Source organism: Sinocyclocheilus anshuiensis, unplaced genomic scaffold (genome assembly GCF_001515605.1).
Source record: "Sinocyclocheilus anshuiensis isolate Anshui unplaced genomic scaffold, SAMN03320099.WGS_v1.1 scaffold542, whole genome shotgun sequence".
Taxonomy (NCBI): domain Eukaryota; kingdom Metazoa; phylum Chordata; class Actinopteri; order Cypriniformes; family Cyprinidae; genus Sinocyclocheilus; species Sinocyclocheilus anshuiensis.
Window position 1 is genome coordinate 1509463 of NW_015547685.1, and position 11361 is coordinate 1520823.

General features: G+C 36.3%; 1 protein-coding gene across 1 annotated transcript in view; it reads left to right on the top strand.

Annotated features, from left to right (window-relative positions):
- Nucleotides 1-11361, top strand: part of LOC107703251 (ras-specific guanine nucleotide-releasing factor 2) — a 62252-nt gene that overhangs the window by 33548 nt on the left and 17343 nt on the right. Inside the window, exons 10-16 of the mRNA XM_016505805.1 lie at nucleotides 543-703; nucleotides 2241-2307; nucleotides 2761-2897; nucleotides 3825-3907; nucleotides 4873-5121; nucleotides 6366-6458; nucleotides 6883-7292. Coding sequence (XP_016361291.1) covers nucleotides 543-703; nucleotides 2241-2307; nucleotides 2761-2897; nucleotides 3825-3907; nucleotides 4873-5121; nucleotides 6366-6458; nucleotides 6883-7292 — 1200 coding nt within the window. The remainder of the gene's footprint in view (nucleotides 1-542; nucleotides 704-2240; nucleotides 2308-2760; nucleotides 2898-3824; nucleotides 3908-4872; nucleotides 5122-6365; nucleotides 6459-6882; nucleotides 7293-11361) is intronic.

Sequence of the window (11361 nt, forward strand, 5' to 3'; positions counted from 1 at the left end):
TATATATGTATTATATTAGTTTAATATATATGTATTAAACTAATAATAAAAGTGTGTGTGTATGTATACAGTGTATATATATATATATATATATATATTTAGAATGTCATCTTATTTACTCAAGTGTCAGAAAAGGGTGGAGAATTTAACATCTAAAATAAACATAAATGTATGGTAAGAAAGAAGGAAGTTTCAAAATCATATAAAGTGTAATATAAATGTAATCTAGTAAATAGATTCAATTTTTGTGTTGCGTTGTCCTGAAGTTATAACATGTATGGCTATGGATGCATGTATATGTTTTTCATGGACTGTGGGTTATAATTTCTGAATATGATTTCTGATGATTTTTTTCACTTGATTAAAAATCTGCCATATTTCCTTTCTTCTTGTAATCTTTTGTTCAGTGGTAAAGGTGTCTTTGATCTTCTTTTATCATTTGTGCTGCTGCGGCTCTGTTGTCTTAGCTTGTTGTGTCACCCTATTAATACTTTTACACACTCTCTCTCTCTCTTTCTCTGTCTCTCTCTCTCTTCTCTCAGGCTCTTTGATCCAGTTGCCCTCAGTGGAGAGAGGGAAGCTCAGTAAGGTGCGACTAGGCTCTCTCTCACTCAAAAAGGAAGGAGAGAGACAGTGCTTCCTCTTCACCAAGCACTTCCTTATCTGCACACGCAGCTCTGGAGGCAAACTTCACCTGCTCAAAGTACGTAACACACATGCACACAGAATACTGCAACTGAAAATTACATTTTACTCCACACCAGTCACTTAAAAAAATGTCATCCCTTCTGTGTTTAATATATTGACAGCACAGCTAAGACATAGTGATTATGAAGCAAACCCCTGAAGATCAATAACTTAGAAACCCAGCCGCAAATATTTGATAATTGTAATGATGTCAAAAGGTTAATCATGTGTGATGAGGTTTGTGCTTCCCCTGTTAATTTTGTTCAGTCCCTACAGCCCTTGTCTGGATTTTTGCATATTTCTGTTAAAGGGTTAGTTCACCCAAAAATGAAAATTAGGCTGTGTTTTACTCACCCCGAGGCATCCTAGGTGTATATGACTTTCTTCTTTCAGATGAATCCAGTCGGAGTTATATTAAAAGTTGTCCTGGCTATTCCAAGCTCAGTCGTTGCAGTCAGCGGGTGTTGCAGTGCATCAGTCCAAAAGAAGTGAAATAAAAAGCACCCATCCATAAAAAAAAGTGTCTCACGCGGCTCTGGGGGGTGAACAAAGGCCTCCTGTAGTGAATTGATGCGTTTTTGTAAGAAAAATATCCATATTCAAAACGTAATAATCACTTTAATGTAGCTTGCGCCAACAGTTGTACACAGAAGCAGCTCCGGGCAGATGACGTATGAGGTCAGCATTGCGCATGCGTATGAGGTCAGCATGCGCAAAGCTGACTTCCATACATCATCCGCCCGGAACTGCTTCCGTTTACAACAGTGAGCGCAAGCTAGATTAAATTGATTATTACGTTTTAAATATGGTTATTTTTCTTACAAAAAAGCAACAATTCACTTCACTTCAATTCACTTTATTAACACAGCCTAATTTTCATTTTTGGGTGAACTAACCCTTTAAGGCTCAATTATCATGTTAAATACACTCAATTAAATCATATTGTCATGCTTCAATTAATATAAATAATTTTTAAGCAATAAATATTGAAGTGGTTTATGTTTAATTTACTATAATAATTCTTATTATTAGAATGTCTTCCCTGCTGACCCAATAGGGCAGACAAATTATGCATTTTATTTTTTGCAACATACTTTATATACATCGCAATAATACAGTTATACAGTGTCTTTTGTTAATACTGAGTTTTTTTGCAACATAAAACAATTTGCTATTTTGCAGTAATGGAACTGGAAATTAACTATAATGTAACTCCATTAAAGCTATGAGTTCATGCACACTTTCGCAATGCAGTACAAAATATTTTCTAATTTGTTTGATCCATTAATTAATCTCAGTTTTTTTTTTCTTAATTCCCTTTTCTCAAAAACACCTTGTTTTTGTTATCCAGCTACATAATTACCAGTTATTTCATTATTTGGCAATTACCAACGCAAAAGGAGATTTATAAGCAAGCACTGCAAACGAAAACACCTTTGAGAGGTCTTTGTACATTAAGGTCCATCACAAACCCATTATTCTAACAAACCATCAATATCAGAAAACTCTCCTTTTGCGATTAACCTCTCATCCTAATGGTTTGTCTCTGGCAGCAAGGTGGTGTGCTGTCTCTGATTGAGTGCACTCTCATCGAGGAGCCTGACGCCAATGATGAAGATGGTGAGACTGTTTCTTTGACGCACATTTTCAAACACATCATCAGCAGAGATGAATGGAGACATGCATCATTAGCTATATATTAGCCATTATTCATATACTGCAGGTTAATTAACCATTATAGACAGGCCAGAAAAGAGTCCAAACTGCCTGCTGTTTAAATGTCAAATGGGCAGAGATGATAATTGTAATGGTTTGATTATCCACTTGAGGGTATAGAAAGAGATCCAAGGGCAAATTCAAAACTGCATCACAGTGAGCCTCTCATGATCCCTGAATATGGTACCTAAGAGCTCATTTAATAAACATCACCACCATTATTATGTTACTAAAAAGAGATCACTTCAGTTCAATTAGTTTTTAATGCCATTGTTTTCCTGAGTGATCCCTCAGAACTGGTAATTAGGATTTTTGAGCATGATTCATTTTTAATTGTAACCTTCTGTCTTTTTTTAGCTAAGAATTCGGGACAGGTGTTTGGTCACCTGGACTTTAAGATTGTGGTCGAGCCCTCAGATGCTCCTGCCTTTACTGTGGTGCTGCTGGCACCGTCCCGTCAGGAGAAAGCGGCCTGGACCAGCGACATCAGCCAGGTGAGAGAGAAGCCACATATAACCAACAGCTCCTCATCTGAGATTACAGACAACTGCTCATTGGTATTTTATCTTTTACACTACCATTCAAAAGTTTGGGGTTGGCAATCTTTTCGATATTTGTGAAGGATGTCTTTTACACTCCTATTTTAAATTGTAATTTGTTCCTGTGATGGCAAAGCTGAATGTTCATCAGCCATTACTCCAGTCTTCAGTGATACATAATCTTACAGAAATCATTGTAATATACTGATTTGGTGCTCAAAAGAAAAAAGAAAACAAGAAAATGTATTATCAGTGTTGAAAACAGTTGTGCAGCTTAATATTCTTGTGGAAATCATGATCATTTTTTTCACAATTTCACAAATAACAGCAAAACAAATTTTTGAACTGTAGTGTATGTATTATTATTTTGTATATGCTCACTGATAAACTTGGTCAGTGCTGTGGCATGGTTGTTGATTCACATGCTGGAGATGAAGTTTTAGTATCTTCTCATATTAGCTTTCTTCTCATATTCAGCAGCACTATACGATCCTGTCTCTCTCTAGTTTCCTGATTATTAAAGGCATACATAGCTACAGTAATAAAAATACAAAGATAACTGACACCTCATCTATAGTTTGTGCAATTGCTTTGAACCATACAAATTCCCTGTAGCCTTTAAAAAAAAAAAACAGTAATGGCCATACAGAAGAACTGGAACATAATAACTAACTACCACCACCCTGAAACGTCACACCTGAAACTTTACTATGAACCCACAAGAGACATCTCTCTGTCCATTAATCCCCCAGTCTCTTACATACACAAAGAAATGACATTATGTCCAGTGTTTAATGACTGGATTAATTATGTTGTTCCCTGTTCTCTGCTCCTTGTTGTGATCCCACTCTTCATTTGAATTTCTGCTCTTTTGGGATATAGTGCATTGATAACATCCGCTGTAACGGCCTGATGAGCAGCGTGTTTGAGGAGAACTCAAAAGTCACAGTGCCGCATATGATCAAGTAAGTCAGACCTTTGTTTATTGTGAAATAATGTGTGCTATGCGTCAGTGTTTTCGTAATTATAGGAGCACTTTGTAAAAGACCAAATGACTAAAAATAATATTTCAACCAGTCAAAAATCACAGTTTTGAAATGATTAGCCCTTCAAAATTTTAAGTGCACAAAAATGTGTCAGCTAGCCCAGAACAGCATTTTGCTTGCAGCTTGTTTTGGAGGCAGAGTGAACATGCACTGAAGCCCTGAGCACTGAATCCTTGCACATGTGCAAACACATCTGTCCAAGCTAAACACTGCAGTGACAGTGAGCACACTACAATAAGGGCAAGCAACCGGAACTAATTTCCCTCCCTGCTGGCAAATAGTATGTTCGGCAATACCAGTCCAGAAAGCATTGCAGTATTTTAGTGTGACTGTTCATGTGATTGACTACCATTGGCAATAAGGGCCTTAAGCAAAGAATAATGATTATGTATTTATTTATTTAAAATAAAAGATTTTATGATGTAAGTGATAATGTACAGTCAGCCCAACTGGATGATCAGGACCCCAATGTGAAACAGGGTTTATTTAGCTATAATGACCGAATGGCTGTACATTATCTTACTTCTTGCATTTGCGCTTTTGAAATAATTTTAAATAAATAAATATATGACATATTGATTTGAGTTTAAATTGTTTTAATATTCTATTTTGAATATTCTATCATTTCTATTTTTAATATCCTAATCTAGATTTGCATAAAGCTTCTAATCAAAATTAACAACAATTTTAAGGTATATGTTACTATTATTACTCTACAAAAGTTACATTTGTTATGGGCTTGTTAACATATATTTAGCTATAATCACTGTCAACTCTGGGAAAATTATTTCAGTGCATCTTCACTAATGCTTCATACTATCATCATAAATTTATGGCAGACAGTAAACAGACAGTAAAGATGGTTTGGTTGTGCTCCTCATTAGATCCGATGCGCGTCTCCATAAAGATGATGTTGACATTTGCTTCAGTAAGACGCTCAACTCCTGCAAGGTTCCTCAGATCCGCTACGCCAGCGTGGAGAGGCTTCTGGAGAGGCTGACCGACCTGCGATTCCTCTCCATAGACTTCCTTAACACATTCCTGCACACCTATCGGATCTTCACCACCGCCACCGTGGTCATGGAGAAGCTGGCTGACATCTACAAGAAGCCTTTTACATCCATACCAGTCAGGTAATAGAGCTCTTAAAGGGTTTAAAAGTCACTGCTAGAGCTGGGAAATAGAAATTAAAAATTATATCTATGCTTTACAGCCTTTTGTTTAAATGTCCAATATATATACACTGTATATCTCAGTTTTTATCTCCATCATTTCAGCCATGCATATATTGTTATTGAGTTGATTTCACATGTTTAATGCAAGTAGAATACAGTAAATAAACAAATAATAGCAATAAACAGCTATTTTAACCTACATAAATTTTACTGAAAAATATATGGAATTTATGGAAAATATAACACTAAGACTTCTGTTTACATTTTTGAATGATGATGCAAACAAACTATTGAATCAATTGATCTGAACTGATTCATTGAAATGGACAGTTCAAACTGACAAATTAACCAACTATAATAAAGTTTTTACTACTGAAGTTTAAATCACAGACACTCATTAAACACATTAAAATCATCACAATAGTCACAATGCTTCTTACATTTTAATTGACTGGGTCTTAAAAATTGCAGTTATATTGTAAATATTCAATAAATCGTTGCCAACTGATGTATAGCCAGTTCTATAGTTACTGCTGCCAAGTCAAAGAAGAAATCAGAAATCACATTTACGGCACCCTGAGAAGAAACATCTTTCAAAATTCAAAATAAAAAATGGTGTCCCTAACCTTCACTGCTCCACATAAATATCCTGCTCCACATAAATATCTTCTGAATGGCTATAACTGTATTGCGTCACACAGCAGTTTTGTATTTATTGTAGAAAGGCAAATGGCCTGTCGCTGGAAACTTGTTGGATCATAAGCAGTTTTGTACACTGTGGCCTATCAAATCCATTTTAAATAATACCATATATTCACAGTAAATTTTCAGTGTGATTGAAATATGTGAAAAAAAGCACTAGGTGTATGCGTCTAACACACTGCTGAGTGTGTGTAGGGCATTTATCTCTGCATACATTTGTCCTTTCAAATGGAAGAATGTTTTCTGTTCCAAAAGCAGGTGTTCTGCCAATTTAAATTGGTGCACTCTCGGTGACCTTTACCTAAAAAGCAGTTCAGAAAGCCTCAAAGTGCTCAGCAATTCATCCTCCATTTTCCTTTAATGTTCAGTATGCTTGTGCAGAATGCAAACGCAGCCTGTGTACCTCATGTGCAGATGCTCATGGTCACTGTGAGTGCTGTGACGTTCAATGTGTTGTCTCTGATGTTCCTCATCCCCACACCTACTTTGCTGTCACACAGGGTCCAGTATCACTCATTTGACCGCTTGTCCATTACATCCATCTGCCCAGACTACAGCCTGAAGATCAGGAAGATAGCACTGGATCAGTCAAAGTAACAAACCCATCTCTCTGTTACCGATTCACTTTCATCTCTGTCCATTTTTCTACTTTATATTCTCACATTTTCCACTCTGTTTTTCTTCACTTTTGAAGTTTTTGTCTTTATTCTTTTTTTTAGCAGTTACAAATATGTGATTTTATTGAATCCTGGATTCTCAGAACTTCTGCACTTGCACAAATGCTATCATCCATTGCAGATTTCACATCTTGCAATGTTTACCTGCTTTGTTACTGTTGTTCTCAAGCTGCAATCAATACTCCTCATGTGTTTCCACACATAGAATGCATCCAACACACTGTTTGGCGAGTGTTTAGTGTACTTGGAGCATGCAAGTATGGAGAAGAGAACATGAGAGATGTGTCGGTGTTGCTCTGCCATTTATGCCCCTTCATTCAATGTTGTTTCCACAACTCAGATCCCTGGAGCTTTTCTTCGCCACCAACCAGAACAACCGCAGCGGGGACCACGTAAATGACAAATCCCCCAGACTGTGTCGCAAGTTCTCATCTCCTCCACCTCTCTCCATCCCCTCCCGTACTTCCTCTCCGGTTCGCATCAGGAAACTCTCTCTTAATTCCCCTATTGGCTCAAAAGTAGGCATCCTAGATCTGTCCACGACCTCATCATCGGCAGCCAGTAGTCCAACCTCTGCCAACCCCACCATCTCACCCCCACCATCCAACAACAACAACAAGCCCCCTTTGGATCTTAGCCATGGACAAAGTCCATCCTCCCCCGAACAAAGCCCTGGAGCTCTGGATGAGAATGCTGAGGTGCCACGAATCGATGCTCTCTGTGGTAAACTGCGCCGCAGCATCAGGAGAGGTGAGCAGAAAATAAATTTTCCCTTTCTAGGAGTAGTGAGAGAAACATATTAGCTCTGTTTTAAAACCTATAAAGTTTCCCCGCTGTCTACTGCCTACTTCAGTAGGTGCCTTCCATTGTATCCACTGTAATGGAACCTCATAAGTTGGAAGCACACAGGTGACTGAAGTCAAAATGTAACAGTTGTGTTCCGGAAGAAAATATCCCATTCATATTCTCCATAGGGTGCCCAATCCTGCTCCTCAAGATCCACCTGCAGATTTCAGATCCAACCCTGAACCAACATACCTGTCTGTAATTATCAAATGCTCCCAAAGATCTTAATTAGCTGGCTCTGTTGTGTTTGATCAGGGTTGGAGCTGAACTTTGCAGGACGGTAGATCTCTGGGAACAGGATTGGACACCCCTGTTATAAACCATTAAAGGCAGACATATTGTGAGCTACAAGACAAAGTTCTTAATTGATGGTACTTACTTTTGTTAAGGCCATCAGTCCACTTTTTTTTTTTTTACTTTTTTTTTTTTAAATAACCATGTCTAACAACAGAATTTTAGGTGAAAAACTGTTACTCATGATTCCACAAATTAAAACTCCACCAATCAGATGATCCAAACAAGCAAATTGTCAAAAGAACACTCCCATGAAGCATCCCATGAAGATCAACATCTTTAAATCATTGTCTCATATTTATTCATAGTTTTTAATTTGATTGTGTCATTCGAAATGCTTCATTGGATTGTAGTTCTTTCCCTCATTAAAGCCGTTAAGTACACAGTCTTTTTGTCTGATTTTCAAATGCATTTTTGCATCAAATCAAGTTTGTAATGTTGTAATTCACCTCATAGCTGGTTGGTTTGGTTCATGGCTTGTTAGTCAATGTAATAAGGTTTAACAAAGACTTTTTAAAAGTCCCAATGGGAAAAATACTGTCGGTAAAAAAAATGGGCAGGCACTGTTGCACACTACAGTTTTGTGTTGGCATATTGCTAAGCTAACAAGCAGTAACACATACAAATAATAAAATATATATAGTGCACGCAAATGTTTGGTCATTTGTAAGTACACTAAAGTGATTTTAATTATTCTTTTTAGCATGGAATGAAATCTAAGACTTTTAATTTTACTTTACTTTTTAACTGAGCTTATCACAATGCATTTTGGCATTGCCTTTTCAAGGAAGGTTGCATGAAAGAACATAATATGGCTAAAACAAGGTATCTAATTGAGTATAATTAAGATTTGTAATCTTAAAAGTCTTCACATTGGGTGTGTGCCTATGATGCTTGTGTAGGTAGCCCACTAGGTTTTGGAATAGAGCAGTGTTGGGATGTTGAAAGTAGGTCAACACACTGGCTGGATGGTAACATGGATGTTCATGAATACGAACTTCATTAGCTGGCTTTTGCCTTTTTAAAAGCATAATTTCATCTACTCCCAGAAGTAGCTGGCAGAGTGAATATTGTGGGAAAGATTTCTGTAGCTGCTCCAAATAACATTGAAAACCACTTAATCTTAATAACTTGATGGCCAAACAAATGTTATTTTCTTTTATAGGCTATTAGTCTGACCAACATTCTCCTGTCTCCACATAAAATCCACTCGCAGATAAAGTGCAAACATGCTTGCATTGTGTACCTTCTTAATGCAAAACAGAAGACTTGAGATATTTGGTGATACACCCATCATTTTGTGGTTATACTGGCAGCCAGGCAGCTCGGAATGATAAAGTGGTTGCTTTATTCAGAAACATTCAAAGGATCGATTTGTGTCTTGGAAATGAACATCTTTGAGTGACTTTGGTCAGGCTGTGTGGTGTGCGAAGTGCTAATAGCATGCTTCTTGTGTTTGCTAATTTAAAGAGATGTGCTTGTGTTGTTTTTCCCTCTTTCTGCTGTAAAACCACAAATAGTTCTTATAGTGAACCTTTAGCACTAATAGTAAGCTTTAACACTGGATCAGATGAGCCACATTAAACCTGCTAAAAGGATCTCTTCAGCTTGCTTATATCACAGCCCAATCAATGTCTCACTTTAAAAAAAAAAATAACCAAAAAAATGATGCAATTATTTTCTTGTTTTCGATTTTACTGTCATTTTGAGTTTTTCTGATCTCAGTAGCAAGATAATCAGTCTCGAAGCCACAGGGAACAAATGCTACTTTGATAAAAGTCAAATGTTTTGAGCAAGCCTACACAGATGATTTGTTATATGATCGACTGTATTAGTTTTCTGTCACAGATGTGCCTTGTTACAAACCGCTAGCCCAAAGTATTAAATTTCAGTGTCTGTCAAACGAGAAACCAGGCAAAAAATAATTTGCCTAAATATGTCTCCAATCGTATATATGGACCAGAATATCAAATACACATACGGTATTATTTTAGTAGACTGAGATAGTATTATAGTTTTTATTAATAGTTTGAATTAGTTTTTTTTTTCTTTTTTTTTTTTCTTTTTCATTTAAAGGGGTCATATGATGTTGCTAAAAAGAACATTATGTTGTGTATTTTGTGTATTGCAATGTGTTTATGCGGTTAAAAAACACATTATTTTCCACATAATGTACATTATTGTTGCTCCTCTATGCCCCGCCTTTCTGAAACGCGTCGATTTTTACAAAGCTCATCATTCTGAAAAGCGAGGTGTACGCTGATTGGCCAGCTATTCAGTGCATTGTGATTGGCTGAATACCTCAAGCGTGTGACGGAAATGTTACGCCCCTTACCATACTGTGATGCCGTGTCCCGGCGCGATGAGACAACGCCAATAAAACCCATTATAAACTAGGCATTTGTTGCATCCAGTGGGGACATCATTACTGATTATTTATTAAGTTAATTTAGAAATATGTTTGGAACATTTTATGTTTTTTAAATTCAAGTTGTTGTTTTTTTTTAAAGTAACGACCAAGCGGCCAGCGGCGGACTGAGATCTCAAATCAACATGACTTGCCTAAAATAAAATCCATAGACATAAAACACTAAAGCTGAAGCGTGCTTTGCACAACATGGAGGCACCAGCGCGATCACTTGCATTTTTTTCTTAAGAGTTGAAACTTAACATACGCCGTCATTTTTGCTCATAAAGGTAAGAGTAATCTTACTTACATCATTCGGAATTGTAAAGGGTCTACTTTTATTTGTGTGCACTCACAAACAATATCAACAAAAACCTGTGCTTTTGTAAAATAATTAAGGAAAACAAAAGGATGCGCTTTCTGTCGTCTTGGTCTTGAGCAGGAGCGCTTCACAATGATGAACCGAAACTCAGCGAATACTTGCCTCCTCACAGACATGATAAATATATCTAATAGAATGCTTTAAATACTTTGAAACTAAATAATTCAAATAGAAAACAAAAACTCTTTCATTATGTAGGCTAATCCGTAAAGATGTATTTCTCTCTAAAGGCACGCATACTGAGGAGATAGTCAGGATCGTCAACTTCATCTTGTGACACTGACTCAGAAAATACTAGTTCATTAATAAATTTTTGTTTTTTGGGCTTCTGTGCCAAGATTGTGCTTGCATGCAGTACAAATAGCCTAAGGTGGCATTTTAGTACCATGTTGAAAAATAAGATTAACGTCATAATATTTTAAGAATAATGTCAAAATTACGATAATAAAATCAGGTTATAGGCCTTATACGTGAAGTTAATGTGAGAATTCCACCTATTAAAAAAAAATAAAAAAAATAAAAAAATAAAATAAAATAAGTCTGTGGCATCCAACCTGTCATTCTTCACATTTAACATAAAAAAACAGCAGTAAAAGGTAGGCTTATTGACGTTTTTTGAAAATCTAATTGATCGATTTCATGAAACATTCGTTTGTATTAAATTGTTCAGATTTTTTCAACATGCATAAAAAAAAAAATATTTATTCATGTTAATTTCGTGCTGCAAATATTCAAGATGAAAATATCATTGATTCACATGCTGCTTGAACTGAGACGAATATAGTTATCGCACTACAAATTTAGAAGCGTAAAAACACATTTATTGTTTGTAGTATTTTATTATAAAGTTGACAGAAGGCTGACACTTTGTGTTTTAATATAAGTAACAA